This window comes from Podarcis filfolensis, assembly GCF_964270895.1.
Source record: "Podarcis filfolensis genome assembly, chromosome: 5".
NCBI lineage: Eukaryota > Metazoa > Chordata > Lepidosauria > Squamata > Lacertidae > Podarcis > Podarcis filfolensis.
In genome coordinates, this window is record NC_139608.1 from 73,650,518 (window position 1) to 73,671,275 (window position 20,758).

At 42.1% G+C, this 20,758-nt stretch overlaps 3 protein-coding genes across 79 annotated transcripts in view; 2 read left to right on the plus strand and 1 right to left on the minus strand.

Moving 5' to 3' along the window:
- Positions 1-1,811, plus strand: part of ANK3 (ankyrin 3) — a 336,323-nt gene extending 334,512 nt beyond the window's left edge. For 47 of the 50 annotated variants that reach the window (XM_083614373.1, XM_083614364.1, XM_083614400.1 and 44 more), the window contains one exon: positions 219-1,811. The gene's annotated coding sequence lies outside the window, so the exon portion shown is untranslated. The remainder of the gene's footprint in view (positions 1-218) is intronic. The other 3 variants (XM_083614392.1, XM_083614393.1, XM_083614394.1) reach the window with 1 other exon arrangement.
- The window catches only part of LOC310762873 (uncharacterized protein), a 107,102-nt gene extending 92,960 nt beyond the window's left edge, over positions 1-14,142 (minus strand). For 19 of the 28 annotated variants that reach the window (XR_014548225.1, XR_014548226.1, XR_014548234.1 and 16 more), the window contains exons 1-2: positions 13,141-13,277; positions 5,228-5,298 (exon numbers count right to left, since the gene is read on the minus strand). The gene's annotated coding sequence lies outside the window, so the exon portion shown is untranslated. Of the gene's footprint in view, positions 1-1,939; positions 2,252-5,227; positions 5,299-7,959; positions 8,068-9,639; positions 10,141-10,332; positions 10,809-13,039; positions 13,100-13,140; positions 13,342-14,058 lie in introns of those variants that run through there. The other 9 variants (XR_014548245.1, XR_014548246.1, XR_014548249.1 and 6 more) reach the window with 7 other exon arrangements.
- CCDC6 (coiled-coil domain containing 6) overlaps positions 13,283-20,758 on the plus strand; it is a 35,019-nt gene continuing 27,543 nt past the window's right edge. Inside the window, exon 1 of the mRNA XM_083614492.1 lies at positions 13,283-13,936. Coding sequence (XP_083470618.1) covers positions 13,655-13,936 — 282 coding nt within the window. The 5' untranslated portion in view covers positions 13,283-13,654. The remainder of the gene's footprint in view (positions 13,937-20,758) is intronic.

A 20,758-nucleotide genomic window follows, 5' to 3' on the forward strand; every position in this document is an offset into this window, starting at 1 on the left:
CACGCCCCTTTCTAAATAAAGACATGCTTAGGGTGGCCTGTGCAGGCCAACACCACAAAAACATACACTTAAGCCGCTATTGCAAAGATTATGTCATTACTGCTTATGCCAAAGGAATCTTTAGGACTGAAATATTAGGTGCTTTTGAAAGGTAGATTTCTGATATTGGTACTGTTTTTTTCTTCTTCTTCCCTCACCCCTCTCCCTTCTGTCTCAAGACTGTGTACGCTTTTACTGCCAGTATTCTAGAGAGAAACTCAAGGAAATGGGGGAAAAAATCAACAGGAATTTTCAAGTCACTGATAAAGCGTGTGTGTGTGTGTGTTTGCTGCTTCCACACATTAACCGCATGGATTTTATGCGACGAACAAAACAAATTTAATTTAGCATGAGCCAGTTCTACAAGAGCATGGAAATTCACTTTCATTCACAGCATTGGAGAGTGTGCAATGGAGAACGATGCAGTGTATATACAAGATTCCCACACTGGAACAGCTTCGTTGAAGCAATTTGATGTCATCTGAAAAAAGGAATTCCTGTAGGATGAGGGGATGTAACGACACTGAAAAAATGGTTTAAACCACAGAAAGACACTAAAATTTACTAAAATCCACAACAGCTCGCCTTATTTTTCTTGGACCCAAACTGTCAGGGTAATAAAATACTCTTTCGTTTTTTTCTCTTTTTTTAAGGAAAAAAATAACTAACATCAATAGTTTCACTGTAAATAAATAACACTGTATAAATTCTAAGGAGAAGTAGAATAAATGTTGATAATTCTTAGCTCACAAACGGAATATTGCATTCATGTTGAACAGAAATCAGTGTCTCAAATGGCTACACCTGCAGGGGTATTCTGGGTGTATCTTCACAGATTCTTGTATATTTAGCAATTATAATGTTTGTATATGCAAAACGCTAGCTTGATTTTAAAAAAATCTTTAAAATCTGCTGCAAATTTAATGATTCCTAAAATGAGGAATTCTGTAGTTCTGTGAAAAAAACATTTTTTTTCTTCAGAGTACTAATATTTTGATGCATGCGATTCACCTTATTTTGATGAAATCTTTTCCAGTTTTGCAAACACTAGGCCGCAATGTGACAAATAAAACTCTGGGGGGTGCAATCAACCAAGCACAGCTGCTAAGGCCCCTCCCACCCCCCGGGCATTTAAATGGGGCTTGCAGTGGGCTCCAGCACAACCGCCACTGAAAACGAAGGCTGGTTACACAGCAGCAGTGCTTGGCGGAGTGTGCCCTTTACCTGTAAACACAAAGCCCTTCATCTAATATTTGTTGCTGTTGCCAATTTTTTCAATGGAAACGACCTGAAATTTAAAGAAACCATAACATATACAGTAGTTGCATTATAGGGAGGGGGGTGCTATCTGTTCTTGCTTTATACTGGGGGAATATGCTTGCAGCTTTTAGAAGTGGGTTGGTGCTCTTGTCAGCACAAGTTTGGGATATTTAAAAAAAAAAAGAAATGAAGAGAAATTCTTAGCTAACAGACTGGCAGCACGCTGTAAAAATATTACTGTATTGTGTACTGGCTCTAAGATGTAGAATCTTTAAGTAAGCCAATCATCTGTAATCATTCTAGCAGTGTAATATTAGGTTGCTAAGGCTGCTGTGTTTTAAAGGGCATTTTTATTTGGGTTTTTGGTGAAATACTTTAATTTGTTAATTATCTTCATATGAAAACAGGTTTCATTGATAATAGCTCTAATTAAATATGTATGAAGAAAACACAAACACTGGATGATCTAGTTGATTATTTAAGCATAAAATAAATTGTGTTAAAACTCTTCACTTATATGTATATTGTGGTATTTATTCATACTCCTGTGGAAATGGTGGGAGGGGCGCATGTTGAAAATGTGGTCACAAAGAGAGACTGTATGCCCAAGTTTTCCTGCTCCCAAGCGGCATTGCCCTACCTTCTCTTCTCTGGGTCCCTCCCATCTCTTTGCCTTCATGCCTCCTCTGCCTGCTGCATTATTTCACATCTTCCCTCAAACTCCTGCCACCTCTTCTCTTTCTCTGATATTGGCTTCTTCTCATTTTGTAAGCCTCCAAGCTTCTTCTGATCCAGCTTCTGTCTCCTTAAGCTCTTCTTCTTCCACACCTTCTTTCCCAGACTTACTGCTTGCATTCCTCCTTGACTTCATCACCTTCCCTCCATACACTGCTTGCTTCCATGTCATCCCTTTAACTCAGGGTCTCACCCCTGCTTCCCATCTTTCATTCCTGTGCAGTGAATGCTACTGGCTACTGATGTCAGGTTGGGCTGCTGATGTCATAGTGGCTCGCCTTATGATGGAACCTGTCTCCTGCCTTCAGTAGCAAACCAATGAAGAGAAGACATGGGCAAAGTCCCTTGCAGAAAAGTGGAAGATTATAGTAGCAGATTGAAAATGATGCATGGAGAACATCAACCATCAATTCTTTGTGGAGTGCATTTCACTAGATGCACTGGAAGAATAGGTATTTTGCCTTTCACTCACATGTGGAACACTTTCAGATACAAGTGGTGTTTCTTGTACCATTTCTAATAAGAACCATTACTCCAGGTTATGCACCAGCCATATGTTGGATAGGCAAATAAACAAATGTGCAAATAAAACATCCTCACAGGGCTTCTCTAAGTGCTTGGCTCACAGCTTCAGCTTCCTCCATTCTGTCCATCATTGTCCTCCTACTTCTGAGGGGAGTGTTGATCCCTTATGTCTTTTAATCAGTGTTCAGATTCTTAGCTCATCCTTGGGGTACTCCAGAACAGTCATTATGATGATAAATATCCTCATATTATATTGATTTGGAACTTAAAACTCCAGAAGAATAAAAAAAAAAAATGCTGCACAACTTTGGGCTTCCAACCAGCAACTTGTAGCTTGCAATCAACACAGATAAGAGTCCAAAAATAGAATAGAAGGCAAATGATCAATGCTCATTTAGTACAACTGAGCCATTTGCAACTTTTCAGTGACAAAAGGACTATTTTCCACAGCACGTAAGTGTGTAGTACCACCACTGGATTGCAATCATAAATACTTAAATTCTGTTAACATAGTAGCATACTGTTATCTCTCTTTAAAAGTATTAATTCTATTCATGGATTAATTCTACTCATGAATATTCATCACTTGTTCTCTAGATTTAATTAGTACATGAGGACGTGTGAACTATCTCTGTTGCACGTGTGAACTATCTCTGTTGAAAAGTATCATTTCTGAGCTGAACTACACTAAATATCACTTTAGTTATTTATACAATAAAAAGCATTTGTTTCATCTCCCCACATATAAAAAATTGTCCATTTATTTTTGTAGGTAACTTGGGTGGCAATAGTGCACTAGTCTGGAACTAGTCAAGACAGCAGGCATGTAGCAAAATCCTGTCTCCCCCAGAGAGTTTATGGCTGTGTACACATTACCAGCTTAAGATGCAGCTAGGCCTTTCTTTTTATCAATTTAGATCAGATATAGTTTGTGGGAAAATGCATCAAAACACAGTATTTCATAGGAAATGACAGGATAGATATAGATTGTAGCTAATGTTGTGTGTACACCTTCCCAAACTAGCAATGGGAGTTCATTGGATGCAGTGCTTTTCTTCTAGAAAAAAGGTGCTGGTACTACATACCCTTGAGAACTCCCAGAAAAAAGCACTGACTGGATGCAGAGTAAACGAAGAGGGTGTACACAGCATAATACAACAAAGCATACAATGTAACATCAGTGCACTACAAGTCATCATAAAGGGCAGCCCAAGTGGAATGTGGTGGAGATCACCACAGCACCCAGAAATTGTGACATGGGTTTCACAGTAGCATACATTACAAGGGCACAGAGGACAAGAAAATGTCAGGATGCTATTTTTGGTGGCAGCTAGACATCTCCAAACATGACTAGTTCCAGTCCTGGTCCCTATAGCAAAGAGGGTAATATAGCTGCAATGAATCACAGGTTGGTGGTGGTTGTTTTTTTAAGCTGTATAATAATGCTAATTGGTCATACTTTCTTCAGCGTTTCCCCATGTCTGGAGTTCTTTTGCAAGGTGTGTATTTTGTACAAAAGTCAAAGAAAGAGCAATCATGAATAGAAAGTGTTGGCCGTTGGCAACAAAAACACTTGGAAAACTGTAAGAAAATTATCCCCAAGCATCTTGGTGCTACAATTGAAAGGTAAATTGCAGCGACTTAAAATTACTCCAGCAATCTCCAAATCCACACTGTACATCTGTAAAGACTGACTGAAGATGCTTTCCTAACAAGAGCTGAGAGCACTGAGAGTTCTGAGCATTTATGTGGAAATACTTTTATAAAGGCAATCTCTAACACGAAAATTAAAATATGTCTCCACCAGGATTTATTTATTTTTGCTGGGGGGCATGGAAATTATTATGTTCTATATGTTGCAGCTGTATCTTAGAATCAAAAAGCACCTCAGCCCAGCTTACACTTCAAATGCAAGAAATGCCCACTTACTAGCTTTCTCCAAACCTGCTTTAAATGTGGCCAGTACATATGGTTTGCGACTTTCCCTTTTAACAAGTGAAATAACATGTTACATATTGCCAGAGCCATCCAGGTACAGTGGTACCTCGGGTTACATACGCTTCAGGTTACAGACTCTGCTAACCCAGAAATATTACCTCAGGTTAAGAACTTTGCTTCAGGATGAGAACAGAAATCGTGCTCCGGCGGCACAGCAGCAGCAAGAGGCCCCATTAGCTAAAGTGGTGCTTCAGGTTAAGAACAGTTTCAGATTAAGAACGGACCTCCGGAACGAATTAAGTACTTAACCCGAGGTACCACTATATACAATACAAACACTAGAATCAAACGATTCAAACCATTCCACAAACTCTCTGCTCAGGAATATAAACTTTCCTGATACTGTGCCAATGTACATCAGCATTCATTATAACAAATTAAAATATTACTGGGGGAAATGCCTCCTACAGTCCTTGCATCCCACTCCTGGGACACAGTCAAGAATGCTAGAGAAGGTTCAGGCTTCAGCGGACCTGCCTACGTGCCTTTTATGCTACAATCAACCAGCATGCCTAGCCAGATAAAGAACAAGCAACAGCAATGGAGGTTATTCAAGGCCTACAGCATATCCCAGTCATTTCAACGGCAGTGCTAGGATCCTCAGAGGTATTACAATCAGCCAGAGCAGCAACATCTAAGCTTACCCCTCCAGCAATGAAGAGTTACATACCTTGCTCTTATGTGACACAACAAGGGGAGAAGGCAGAAGTCTTGCTGATTGTTGGTGTTGCTTCAGCTTCTCTGTAAAAGATACAGGAATCGATATGACTATGACAGTACAATGAGTGGCAGAATTTTGCTCCTGGTGAAAAAGAAATCTATCATGTCTATCAGAACCTTCATGTATTTCTTTTTTAAAAGCAAGTTTCTATCGCTCCTTGTTGTGGAGGGGGTTCCCTCCCTTTGGGGAGAGGGTTATTATGCTTTAAACAGTTACATGGCAGGCAGAAATTCAGCAGGTGAATGTTTTTTCATGTCTGCAACTTTATGTTGAGAAGCATACCCTGCTGGATTTCCGTCTATTGTGTAACAGTTGAAAATACAGGCACCTTGCAAGAAAGAAAAAGGGGCTTCATAATAAAGAGAAAATACTTTTTTCTATTTTTTTGATTTTATTGTTTTATTCACATAAACAGACAACTCCAAAATAAAATCATACCGGTATATAGCAAAACCATAAGTCTCATGTTTTCATTTACACTGATCTCTTCTCCGATACCTTTACTTGATATTTCTTGCTGCTTTCTGCTTTCCTTATTTTAATTCCTTATTTTAAGTCTCTTAAATCCTATGCCAATCTTTAACAATTTCAATTAATGCCTTCACCTCCCTCTCCCACAACCCAGTACTTCCTTCCACCAGTGTGGGATCTTCTTTGCCTACTATTATTTTTGCTATTGTTGCATTACTCACTTTATTTGTTATTCCATCCTTAGTATATTATCCTATCTCCTTGCACCTTTTTTAAACTTTTGCATATTAATTTTAAAGCTCCAGCACCGGCCATTTTCATGTATTCCTTAACACATTCCCACTCTTTATTAATTTTTTGATTAGAGCAGACTCTGATTGATGCTGTTAATTTTGCCATCTCCGCGAATTCGAGAAGTTTGGTTCTCCATTCTAATAATTCTGGTATTTTATCAGTTTTCCAATTTTTCGCCACTACGATTCTGGCTGCCGTGGTTGCGTAAAGGAATACATTCCTTTTATCCTTGGGGATGTCACTCAATACTAAACCCAGCAAAAATGCCTCAGGTTTTTTAGAGATTGAACTCCTAAATATCTTTTTAAGCTCTTACTGTATCATAATCCAGAATTGTTTCACCACTTTGCACCCCCACCATATATGGTACATCGTCCCCACCTCTGTTTTGCATCTCCAACAGAGATTTGATTGTTTTTTGTACATCTTTGATAGTTTTACTATGGTGAGGTACCAGCGGTAAAACATCTTCATTATGTTTTCCTTAATCAAATAGCACACTGTACAATTTATATCAGTTTTCCATAGTCTTTCCCATCTGTCTAAGTGAATTGTCTGGCCCAGCTCTTGTGACCATTTTATCATTGGTTCTTTTATTACCTCATCTTTCAGTTCCCATTCAAGGAGCAAGCTGTATATTTTCGATATTATTTTCCTATTTTGTTGCAGAAGTTCACGTTGTAATTTTGATGTTTTCTGTTCAAATCCTATTTTTTTTATCTTGGTTGAAGATATGCAATACCTGGATACTGTAGCCAGCTGTTACAATGGTTCTTAACCTTTTCATAAGGTCTTATTTTTACCTCGCCGTGCTCTTTTATTTGTAACTGTTGATATGTTGGCCAGCCCTTCCCCATATTTACTCTTTTAAGAGAAAATATTTTTAAAAGGTGAAAAATCAATTGCTCAGAAAGCAAGATGCTTTAATCAATAATACAACTAGTGGTCTAGAAGTAGAACTCCACTCTTCAAAAGACTCTGGTCCTGTTCTATGAAACTGAGTAATTATTCTTGCCCAACTGTAAGGTTCTGTATCAAATGAAGTTCTATGGCTGCACCTATTCCCCCTTCCACTCCCTGGCCAGTAAATAAATAAAGCAGGAAAAAAATAACTGCAGGAAATACTAGATTTCAGGTTTCAAGCTGTTACTTCCTCTCCTCTCCCCAAAACATTTTCCCTTTTTAAATGCATTATTTAAATACTAGCTTTTACCTAGCATAGTGCAAGTATCTTCTTGTAAGGCACTCAACAGCACAATCCTATGCATGTTTACTCAGAAGCAGTGCTTTTTTCTGGGGGGATGCGCACCCCTAAACATTTTGTGAATCTAAGTTTGGTCTCATTGAGGGGCAGTATTTCAATATGAGTAGGAAAATGAGAGCACCGCTAAACATTTTCTTAGGGGGAAAAACACTGCTCAGAAGTAAGTCCTATTGAGTTCAGCGGGGCTGACTCCTAGGACAGTAGGTATAGCATTGCAGCCCACATCTTCCTCTCAAGTTCCACTGCAGGGCAAAATGCAGGCTATGGTTTCCGTATCTCAGGTAACAGGTCACAATTTCCTCCAAACCACTTAAGAGCATAGCTTCCAAATGCTGCTGACATTTTGGTTCCTATTTTTCTGCCTTCTTTAAATTCATTCATTGAGCAGCAAGCTTATTGATGCAGCATGTATTTTTCCTGAGTCATTTGAATACTGAAAATTGAAAATGCTAGCATTTACAAGGAAAATGGGGCCTGCTGTCTGCTTTCCCAAAACCATAATGCCATCTGTAGTGTACTCTTTACAGCTATTTAACTGCAAGTCAGAGGGGAAAGGGGGGGGTCTTTCAGTGATTGGAGCAGAGACTCTTAAGGAGAAAAAGGCATTTAAAAACCTTCTTAAATGAGTCTATAATGCAAATGTAAAACCTACTGTAGCTGCAATATACATTCCAAGTTCTCTTCTTTATTATCTCCTGCAGTATCAAAATTCACATGTGGCAAGGACAGAGACTCTAAGCTGATTATAGATGCATGTGTGGAAATACTCGTAAGTTAGACTGCCCTCCAGATGTAACCTACTGTCCTCCAGATGTTGAACTACCATCATTCCTCACAACTGGTCATGCTGAATGAGGTTTCTGAAAGTTGGCTGAGAACACTCAATACATTTAAAACATGTTCCCCACCACCACAAAGAATCATCGGAACTGTGGGTTGTTTAGGGTGCTGAGGACTGTAGTTCTATGAGAAGTAAACTACAGCTCCCAGGATTCATTTGGGCAGGGGGATGTGCTTGAAATGCATGGGGTGTCGGCAGCCAAGATTCTTCACAATCATTAAACCAGTGATGGCCAAACTTGGCCCTCCCGCTGTTTTGGGACTACAACTCCCATCATCCCTAGCTAATAGGACCAGTGGTCGGGGATGATGTCCCAAAATAGCTGGAGGGCCAAATTTGGCCATCACTGCATTAAACACACACCAGTATAGTATTCAATGCCTCACAGTGCAATCCTGTGTCTGCTCAGAAGCAAGTACCGCTGAATGCAACGGGCCTCGCTCCCAAGTAAGGGTGAGTAAGACTGCAGCCTCAGTCAGTATACAACACCAGCTCAAGGAGGTCTCCTTGCCACTGCCCCAAAAATATTACAAGGTTTGTCTGCTTATGAATCAAAATGCCAAAGTTAAAAGTGGGGGCTGATCCTATGCTTGGTTACTTAGAAGCTAGTCCTGCTATGTTCAATGAGTCTTAAAGGTAAAGGTACCTCCTGACCGTTAGGTCCAGTTGCAGACAACTCTGGAATTGCACGCTCATCTCACTCTATAGGCCGAGGGAGCTGATGTTTCTCTGCAGACAGCTTCCGGGTCATGTGGCCAGCATGGCTAAGCCGCTTCTGGCGAACCAGAGCAGCACACAGAAACACTGTTTACCTTCCCGCCGCAGCGGTATCTATTTATCTATTTGTACTTTGACGTGCTTTCAAACTGCTAGGTGGGCAGGAGCTGGGACCAAACAATGGGAGCTCACCCCATTGTGGGGATTCGAACCAGCGACCTACTGATCGGCAAGCCCTAGGCTCTGTGGTTTAGACCACAGTGCCACCCACGTCCCTCAATGAGGCTTACTTGGGCATAAGTGTGCACAGGAAGTCTAATTTCTTATCCTTAGGAGGATGAAGCAGGGCAACTACATGACAGAATATGCCATTAGAGAACTATTAAATGAGGATTAAATAAGAAGACCTTTGTGGAGCAGGACAAACAAATAACTATTATGGTAAGACATAATTAAATCCCACATACACCACCATTACAAGAATTACTACTTTTGCTAAAAGCCAGAGCAGCTGCATAAATAATTGAATAACTACCAATTACGTGGGCTTTGTGAACAGGTGACTTGGGGAGCACAATGAACCAGCTTGCAGAGGCCAAATTTTCATTTTGAGAAAGCAGGCGTTGTGGGACATTTTAGGGAGCCTAGAAGCGACATTGCCATTTTAAGGCTGGCACAAAGTAAAGTCAGCCAAGTACTCCTTCACACAACAGTTTTTTGTCACGTTGCTCCCTCCCACAATATGCCAGAGAACATAAGATTAGTTATCTGTACCTTTTCAGTTTCAACATTATGCAGCTGTTTAACACTTTCCTAAGATGCCTCACAGTGTTAAAATATGACAAGCAAACAACAGCAACATCTTACAAAAACTATCACACTATACCATCACACTGATTGTGACCTCATGCTGATGCTGGCCACCTAAAGAAGAGAAAAACTGGCCAACATGCCCTATCACAATTGTCACCACTTTCATGAGTAATGTGTGTTTTGTACCCTTAACAAGTGTTTCTTTTTGTCTTATTTTGCCCTTCCCTCAAATTCAAGTGATACCTCTAATCAGGCAGGCAAACATCACCATATACCAAAACTTCTTAGGATGTGGGATGACTATCCTATAATTTCAGCTGTGTGTGTCTGTGCTATGTCCATCTGAAGCCCACCTGTTATTTCTTTTTTAGATGGGAGACACTCTTGTTAGCCATCACCATGTGGGGATAAGGAAACATCAAAAGCCAGCTTGAGAATTCCCATGGAGAAGAATGGAAAATAAAAACTAAAGCATTGACTCCTGCACATGCCTAATAATAGATTCTATCCCACTAATAGGGCGTACAGAGATACTTGTATGCACCAAAGCACAAAATATTTCACCCATATGTATGGCCGTTCTTACATAAGGGCATCTGCATGGAGCACCAACTGCATCACAAGTTAATTTATCAACATGGTGAGAGGACACACCTTTCTTTCCTTCCATGGAAACAGGATCTTTTGCTCAGGCAACCATCTCAAGTGGTATGTGATGATTAAAAAAAACAAAGTTCATTTGAACAGAAAGTTGGATCCTCTTCCTCCCTTTGAAATAACAGCAAAGGTCACAGAGCACAACAACCACACCTTCCATTTGAATATGGGGGGGGGGGGGAATTGTTTAGACACTTCCCAAGACTGCTCATATATGTGAAATGTACAGTGGGCTGCTTGTGTATGCTATTCCAGCACCTGACTTCTCCTATTTCTTATTAACTATTTATGTCCTTAAGAAGGAGCAGAAAGGAGTCTCTTCAACAGTCAGCACCCTACTCCCAGGAGAGAACACCCAACTGGCTCACATAAGCCTACCTTCATGTTTCCCCAGGCTTCTTTGAAAGGGCAGGATACAAATTTCACAACTAAAATGTTACATTAATGGCATGATCAGCAATCACAATTGTGCGCATGTGCTTAAGTTAAATAACAGCCCAAGTGTTGGGGTGGAATTTTCATAAGTACCACAGTAAGTGGGGAAGAGAGATTTATAAAAGCTCAGTCAGTAGAGCACAAAGGGTTTAATCTCAGGGTTGTGGGTTCAAGCCCCACATTGGGTTAAAGATTCCTGCATTGCAGGAGGCTGGACTAGATAATCCTCGTAGGAGCTTCCAACTCTACAATTCTATGATATTCTTCCCTATTCATGATTTCTATCAAAATTGTCCCATTCACTGTATGTAGCAATTAGCATTAGACATTGGTGCCAATTGTAACATTTTTTTTCTACTGCAAATTGCCATCTCCACAGCTGAAATTTAACTTTTTAAAACCCACATGTTCACTAATAATGCCATTTAGTGGAACACATAGTTAGCCCCTTAATAATATAGTAACTGAAACGAAGCCAACATGATGCTGCAGCAGACACATAGGGCTGCTACAGAAAACAGCAGCCTCATGCCTCTTGCTCATCTTTCTCAAGTAACACTAAGATCTCTCAACATTCAACAATAATTTATCAGATGGTTGAGTTTCTTTAACCCTCCTGCTCTACTTCACTGGCTGCCATCTGCAGGTTTAGAGAACCTTGCATCACTATTATGTCATATCACACATACAGCATCACCTTAGATCAGGGGCCAAGCTTTCTAGGTTCATGGTTAAACTGAGATCCAAAAGAATTAAACTGAGCCTTGAAAAGCACATAGAGCTGAAAGAGGAAGTGGGAATGGGTGTCTCTCTTCCAACTTCCTCCTCCAGCTCTGTACATTTCAAGGGATAAAAACAGCACCCTCGCCATCTTACAACTGAGGAAGCAGTGAGTGGGACCTGGGGGTCGGCTCAGAGGTTTCAAGGGCACCAGGAGAAGACCTCAAAGATGCCACTATGCCTATGGACACCATGTTACCACCCCCTGCCCCAGATATAAGAAGACTGGGACAATCTAGCTGTAATTTAAGAATACCACCAGGGGAAAATAAAGTTATTTGCACCATAGCAGAACCCTGTGTGCAGCAACCAAAAGATAAATAAATAGCGGTATGAAAAACAAAAGCCAGTGCTCAAGGAGCTTAGCACTGAACTAAGTGGAAGGAATGCTGCAAGATCTGAGTTTCCACACTGGCTCTTTCATATTACCCACTACCACACCTACTCTGCAGAACCTTGGCCAAGATAACAACCTCGTTCTCCCTTACATCTAGAAAGGATTGAGATGTTATCAAGTCATAGCATTACAAAACAAACTGAACTTAAGAAAAAACAAGTCCACAATGCTGCTTAGATTTGGTGAATCTAAATTTAGGTCTGGTTACAAGTAAGAAGGCAGGACTCCACATTCATTTACGGACTCATTGTTAAAACCGTGTTAATGGAAGACAATCTTACTCAGCTATGAGTGATCACCAAAGAAGAATAAGCCTTTCAAATGAGCAAATGTAGGCATGCCTAATTCTGCAAAGGCTTGCATTCTACGCTGGATTTGTTTTTTCAAAACCAAAAATGGGGGAGTCTAATCTGGGACTGGGATCTTGAAGAAAAGAAGGCATGACTTTCAGGCTACTACTAGACCCCTTTTTAGATGTTTCTTTCATAACCAAATCCTGTCGTAAAACTCAAGCACAGCAGTAGACTAGCAGTGGGCTCTTATGCAAAGTTTACTCAGAAGATTCACTGTGTTCAATGAGGCCATGTGTGCATTTATGTGGGAAAAACCAGAAAACTCATTGAAACATGCCTCCACTGTAAACTTGAGCGGGGACTGTGTTGTTGAGAAGGCAGGGCCGAAAGCAAGTTTTGCTGAAGAGTGTATCCCATCCGATATCAATGAAACAAATAACTGCCCTCTGTGGGCAGCCTTGTATAGTAGGGAAGTTTTTAATGTTTGATGTCTTACTGTGTTTTAATTTGTTGGAAGCCACCCAGAATGGCTGGGGTAACCCAGTCAGAAAGGCGGCTTATAAAGTAGTAGTAGTAGTAGTAGTAGTAGTAGTAGTAGTGCATTCATTTTGCCATAGCGGCCTGCAAGTATTCTCCCTCACATGGGACCCCACCCATTTCCACTGCAGGCTCTTATGCGTCAAAAGTGCCATCTGAAATAAAACTTGGGTATGTTGCCATGGGCTTCTGCTTTAGTCGTGAGGTAACTTTACAACCCATAGGTCACGCAACCCGTGGCAGGGCAGTTACCCCGAAGTACCTGCTTGTACACAAGGCCTTAGAGCGCCTAGCAAGGCAACGCCGCGCACCTTCCCCTCAGAAGCCAGTCCAACCGGGGGTGGGTGGTGGTGGGCGACTTACTTTCTCATATATATAACTCGGGCTGCAAGTTCTGGTGGGCCTGAAGGCCGTGCCTCCCGAAGCTCACCTGAGGCAGCAGCGGCGGCGCTGCTTTACCTAGAGACTATTGACGACGCCTTTCTTTATTTGCCGTGCAGATTGCGGTTCCGCCCAGGGAGGCGGCGTCGGCGGCGCCGTCTCCGCCCAGGCAGCCATGGAAATTGGCTGTATCCGTTGCAGTATCCCTAGGCCGCGGCCGGCGTCGCTGTGGGCCCGCCGGGGGAAGCGGGCAGCTCCCTTCTTGGAGCCGAGCGAGAGCGGCATATTCGGCGCGGACGGAGCGTGCGCCAGCCTCTCGTCGCTTGCTCGGCCCAGGCGGTGAGCTTCGGCCGCCGACCCCGCCTCCGTGCCTCGCAGCAGCAGCAGCAGCACAGCCGCGGCAGCCGCAGCTGCCCGAGAGGCGGGCAGACGAGCAGGAAGGCGCGCTGAGGTGTGTGCAACAGCAGCAGGAGCCGCCGCCTCCCCAGGGCCGGGCATGGCCGACAGTGCCAGCGAGAGCGACACGGACGGCGCGGGGGGCAGCGGCGGCGGTCCGGGGGTGTCTCTGCCCGGCTGCCCGGCGGGGCCTGGCTCCTCGGGGGGCAGCAAAGCGGGCGGCATCGTGATCTCGCCGTTCCGGCTGGAGGAGCTGACGAACCGCCTGGCGTCGCTGCAGCAGGAGAACAAGGTGCTCAAGATCGAGCTGGAGACCTACAAGCTCAAGTGCAAAGCGCTGCAGGAGGAGAACCGCGACCTACGCAAGGCCAGCGTCACCATCGTGAGTGCGGGAGGGCCGGGCAGGGCGTTACGGGAGCAAGCGGGGCTCGACCCCCTTGGCCTTCCCCCCACGCGAGGCACCCTCGCTCCGTCCTCAGCGAGGCCCGCCGCTCGCCTCTTCACCTGGGAGTTGGTGGAGGGGAGGCGCCGGCCGGGCCCGCCTCAGGTGGGGCTTGGGAGGGCCTCGCCTTGGGAGGGCTCCGGGTGGTAACGCTGGCGAGGCGCCGGGGGGGGGGGCGGCGGGAGAAGGTGGAGGCCCAGCTGGGAGGGCTTTCCCGCGCCTCCGTCCCCTTTTCTCGCCTGCGCGCTTTTCCCCACGCGCGAGCTGCTGCTTTTCGCCCTGGCAGACAGCTCGATCCTGCGCCTACTCCAAAGTAGGTCCTGCCGAGTTGAGTGCGCGCAGGATTGCATCTCCGAATCTGAGCCGGGCCTTCTCGGTATTGGGTCCTGGGCAGCAGCCACGCCAATGGGCCCCTGGTGGCAGCCGACTTTATTTTCGTTTTGCTCGCCACATGTTTTGGAGAGGGAATGGGCTCCCTTCTTCTCTGCTCCGCCTGCTGCCGCCATGCACGTCTATTGCACACAGTTGTTGTGTCGTCGCCGCCGCCGCCTTCTGTTGGAATGGCTGGGTTGTGATTTTTTGTATTCGCACCTGAGCGGAAGGATGGCGTTGGAGATGGTGGCTGCCCGAAGCGTGGTTCGGAATGAACAGGGTGCCCCATGTAAGTTGCAGCGTTAGAATCTCAGATATAGCAGCTAAGTGCCAAAAGGCTCCTTAAACCAGGGTTGCCATCACCAAAATGGATAGCCCTAGTTTTGGGGCCAGGTAGTCCTAAAGCCAAATTTCTCAATATGGCTTTTTGGTTGCTTAAATTCATTCTGATTGTGCAGATAAAATGTAACGGGTAGAATTCGTGTGTGAAAGGAGTCAAGATCCAAGGATTCCCAGGCATGCAGCTCCAGATGATGGAGACATCAAAATGCACCTGACGAATTTCGAATGCTGGCAAGTTGGTGAGAGCAATGAAAAGCAAGGAAGGCATTATGTGTGGGTACAGCGAGGAATAGAAGTGTGGAGCTAGATGAATGGTGGACTTCAGATATTGCACACCTTTATACATGATCTTTCTATAGTATTTATAAATTGCTTTTCTGTGCTTTGGACTAGATGCCCATTGGGCTAGATGTCCATTCTATTACTCTATTCTGTACCCCCCTTTTTTCTTCTAAGGAGCTCTAAGTGATATACAAGCAACTCCCATTTGCACAGGCATTGTGTTCTAGGTCATTGGCATGTCAGTGGTCACATATAAACCCATTCTGCCCCCCTCCAGGCCCGAAAGCTGCATGTATGTTGGCTGTCAGTTGGACATGTGCAAAATGGTCGCCACCTGTACATGGTTCTCTCACCCCAATCCCCACAACAACCATGTGAGGTAGATTAGAGTGAGAGGCAGTGAGTGAGTAGCCCAATGCCACCCGGTGAGCTTCATGGCCACAGTGGGGATTTGAACCCTGGTCTTCTGGGTCCCAGTCAGACATTCTAACCACTCATCCACAGTGGCTCGTTTTATATAGCAAAGCCAGATCTAGGGTGACTCAGAAAAACAGGGCATAGAGCAGTCACAAAACATACAAGTGGGATCAAGTTTTATTCTTTATTCTCTCTCGGATCACTGAATGGTTGCCATTGACTTGTAATATGGGGGGAAATAAAATGCTGCACTGAGAGGAAACCCATGGCAAAAAAAAGTGCCATATGGTACTGCATAGGTCTGCTATGTACTTACACTCTGTGGCAGAATTGCTGGAACCACCTTCATTGGTTTTGTGTGAGGTTGCAGTCAAAAGTCTAGTTACTGTGTTGCCAAAGCCCTGTTCAAACCTAACATTTGAATGCTTCCATTGAGTCACATCAGTCCTGTTATTGCTGCGCAAATGGTTCATTGGATCCAACAATGACATTACATTGGGGCAATGCTAGATATGGTTTTCCTTTCTCTAATTAAAGAGAATCAAACCTACAGTATTTGTGTGGGACCAAATATATAATGTCTAAATCAGAATGGGCACTTTCAGAGATTTGAAGTAGAATTGCCTGTCTAAAATGGCTTTGGTTCTTGGAAAGAAATTAATCAGTCTTAGCAAAATTCCATGGTTTATGGTAGATTCAGGATTACAGCCTCTGTAAGCAGAGTTGCTTCAGAGGTCATGAAAATTAGCCATAGCCTTTCTTTTGAAATTTGACTTTGTATGTAGTTTGTACGGTGTGCCAAGGTGAAAACTGTACTTGAGTGCCTCCAGGTGACATCTAACGGGATTTTAGTTGTCCAAAATAGTTTGACAAATAGGCTGCTATGATGTTTATTTTACATTACTAAGCACAGTCCTGATGAAGACGCATGGGAGCTGACACAACACAAGTACTGGTGCAAGGCTGGGCTTTTAATATGCAGGGCTTCAATAATGAATATTAGGTACTGTGGCAAAATACACTAGCCTACTTTTGTGAGCATCTATAAGTCAAGCCAAATATATACTGAACACGATATCTGTTGTCTGTTGTAGACACAAGCTGTTCACAAACATATTGTGTGACATTGACAATAGTGGTATGTTCTAAGGGACCAGACTACATAGGGGAACCAGTTATGTCGCACAACTGGTCTAGTTCATTGTGGAATAGACATTCCTAGGCAATCACTGACTTTCATCAGCTAGGTAAAATACTGTCTCTTTAGTTGAAGTTGCTGATTAGTTTGCTTTATTCAGTTCTTAAGTTTGAATACTTATTTGAGAACTGACTATCATACTGGAACATTTCACTCATTTTGAATCTATTCTGATAATAGAAAATCTTTGGCTTAAGGGTTTACTCTAAAGCATAGTAGTAGCATTCTACATGTCTCTGAAATTTTGAAAACTTGGTGAGTTTGTCTTTTTGACATCCAGCTTATTCTATAAATCAAGAGGCAATCTTGTGGAATCTATAGAAGTTTGGCTTCCTGTGTATTTCTTGGAGAATAGTGACCAAACTGTTAGGAAGGAGTCCCTGGTGGATACTAGAACTAGACACAAGATACTCTTTGAACAAATGAATATTCTTCTTTGATGCCAGTAAAATGAACAAATGATTTTTTGCTCCCTAGTACAGTGGTACCTCGGGTTAAGTACTTAATTCGTTCCGGAGATTCGGTCTTAACCTGAAACTGTTCTTAACCTGAAGCACCACTTTAGCTAATGGGGCCTCCCGCTGCCGCACGATTTCTGTTCTCATCCTGAAGCAAAGTTCTTAACCCGAGGTACTATTTCTGGCTTAGCGGAGTCTGTAACCTGAAGCATATGTAACCCGAGGTACCACTGTAATTCTAATAAGAATGAGTCTGAAAGGGATACCTCTCCCCAGCAAGCTCCCTATATCAGGATGTAATCTCCTGCCATAGGGAACCTGTGTAGATGCTCTCTGCTTATCTGGTCGGCTCCCCCAAAGTCTGGGTGAAATTTTGTTTACAAAGTGCTGTGAAAGTGACCACATTTAATGGAGTTAATGAATGCTTATTTGTCTGGATAGCCCTTTCAAAATAAATGATAACAGCTTGATAAGTGTCTTGATAAGTATCTTGATGATGATACGCATTAACTTCCACAGGATGCTGAATTAAATCTCCTTTTTTACTAACAGAGAAAGTCTTCCAATCTATGACTTCTCAAGTTTGATATTAACTGGTATGTTCATTCAAATAGTTTATGTTTAATGAGGCTTGATTGGGTCACCTGATCTGGATTCACATGGGGGGAAAGAGTAATAATCAAGTGATAAAGACTCATTTCTTCACTTGTTTTTATCATGATGAAACAAGTCTCTTTATATGTTGTGGATATACTTGGGATAATTTAAAGTTCAGTATTGGTACATACTATGTTAGGAGGCAGAAACTTCTGGGGAAAATGCCAAAATTATTTGCAATGTGACTAGAGGAGCTTATTGATGCTGATTTCAGTGAATGGCCTCAGATGCAAATCTTCACATTAAAGATGTGTACTTTATGTAAACTAAGGCCTTAGATGTGTGCAAGTTCAAAGGGGTTATCTTGATAATAAACAATTACAATTGGCAATACTTTTTTTAAGAGTCTAAATATTGCATTCACCAGAGGTTTATATATAAATGGTTTTATATGTTTTATTTGAAACAGAAATACAGAAGTACAGATAGTTCTGAAAAGCTTACTGAAGAATATAGAAGGGTACAGCATTTCTATAGCAAGTTGTTGGCAGTCGGCCTTTTAATAGCTTTCAAAAATATCTGTAAAATGAACACTTAAATAGTTTTTGATTGTCATTGCAAGGGCTGTTTAGATACTGAAAATCAAGCTAGATACATAATGGGCAACATGAAAAGTAGTGTTAAATCAGTTGTGCGTCACAACAGAAGTGTTAATGTGCAAGCAGTAAAGGATTGAGTGAATGCATAAAAAAGAAAAGGATGTTAATATAAGAACTACTTTATACCATTTTTTGCTGTCAGTACCGTTGGGGCTTAGAGATGCTTCCTCTTTCAGTACAGCTTTTTTCTGTTTCTTTTTGGTGTTTTAAGATTTCAGGCAATGTTTTAAAAACGTAGCTGTGTATAGTTCACATTTCTTTTTGCTGTAAGATTTGAACATAATTATGAAACCAGTGGAATTTATTTGTTAATGTGCAAAGAGCTGAAACTTTTAAAACGTTTGTTAAGCAGAAACGAATATTTCACTAACTTTTAGTGCTAAAGACGGCTTCCACTATTAAGTATTCAGATGCATCCAGTAATGTAGAGAAGAATAGTTTTTTAAAAAATAATATTTGAAAGTTGATAGTAGAAGAGAGTTGCCCAAACTTCTGAAAGCTGAGGCAGTCCCCCCTGTCCCGCAATTAAAACTGACGGCATTCTTCTCTTGTTTACATAACTAAAAACAAAGCTCTTTGGATGTGTAAGAACTATCTGCCCTCGGAGGAGCTTTACCCCTGTGTTTCTGAGTTGCTGTTCTGAGTGTGCCTCCTCTGAGGGTAGTTCTGCTGCATCTCTCTCTGTGGGGTGATTTAATGATCAAATTGCATCAAATGCTGAGGCTGCTTTGGGAGGCTCTAAGGACAAACAGTGGATCTTACTGACATGCAGGTGGCAGTCTCCTCTGTAGGTGGATCCTTTTTGCTTGTGAGAGGTTACTTTTGATTGCATCTTAGCTGTTCTCTTGCGGCTCACTGGTGTGCCCAAATAGCAGAAATTTATGGGGGTAGCTGTGCTGGATTTAGGAGGGGAGCTTGAATTTAGGATGGGTACACATTACCTCTATTGCTTGTATACTGTAGGATACGTAGATCAGAATCCGTTCTTGTTGTTGTTGTTGTTGGTTCACCTTCTCCGCACTGCCAGGATGAGTAGCATCTCATTGTGCATTGGATTCCATCAAAACACAGTGGGAAATTTTACTGCATGTATCAAGTGGTGGAGCCCAAGTTAGAAATTATTATTTATTTGTATGATGTGTTAACAGTGTACTTAGTGTTTTTAGAAGTCCACAGATGCCTTAAAATTTATAGTGTATTGATCTGTTTCTTACTGGAAATAGAAATCGTGGCCACAGCAAAGAACCACTCATCCATACTTGTTTCTTGAATTGCACCCTCTCAAAACACATTCCTCCACCCTCACACCAATTCTACATGGCAAACCTGTTTTAAAAGGGAAGTTTTAAAAAGTAGCTTGTGCTGTGGCAATGCGGGTGAGGTAACAATCTAATTACTTTTTTAAAGAAAAGCCACCAGGTTAGTACAAGCATTTGGGTGTGCCACAGTAGTTCTTTGGACTTCAGCCCATTCGTGTGATTTTTTTTTTTTTTGATTATTTAATATTGATATGGAATAAGATTTCCCTTAAAGTTACTGGTCCCCCCCAATGATATTTTGACATAGCTTTATACAAATAAATATAGTATTAAACAAAGACAATTTCAACTTACTCTGCAGAGGAAGCAGTGACTACGCCAACTTTTGCTGGGCAAGTGGGGTGTGTGAGTACACAGTGATGCACCTTTAATTATTTTTATTTAATTGCCAATCTATTCTGTACATCCTAGGGAGCAAAAATTCACTTACTATCTAGCACTTCCACCGTGTTCCTTTCTAATAGGAAGCAAAATTCCGCACAAGGTCCTTTCTACCTTTTGGGGGGATTGTCACATCAATTTATGCAGATTTCTGGTGATGAGTCAATAAAGGTACAGAAGGCTCCTGCAGGTGAGATACCCAGAACTAGGACAGTACTGTTGATACAGACTGGACAAAGAGTTGTAAAATGTCTTTGCGGTCAGAGGTGTGCAGTACAGCAATGGAAAATAATCCAAATTGGCAAGTCCTGGCAAGAAGTTGGAATATGTGTTTTTGGTTTGTGTTAACGATTACAACTCGGACCTTAAAGCAAAGCTGTTATTAAACTAGGTTCTTGGTGGAAATCAATAATATGGCATTCTTTTGTTCTGATGTTTAGTTTCATTTTCTTTATTATTATTTTCTTTAGACTCCCTGATTAGATTTCTTATGCAGGATGTTAGTTTTGATCCTCCTGCATATGAGTATGTACATGTTTAGTTTTTGCTTCCTCCTAATAAGTGTTACAATAAGATGTTTACCGTTCTAGGTTTTCTGCTTTCTGAGAAAGGAGGCCTACGGTTGTCTCTTGAGAGTGTGGCAGAAGAGATGGATATGAATGTTAAGGCACTCCATCTTTTTCTTAGTTAATGAAACTGGCAACTCTTTGGGCAACTCATCCTAAGTAAACTCCGTG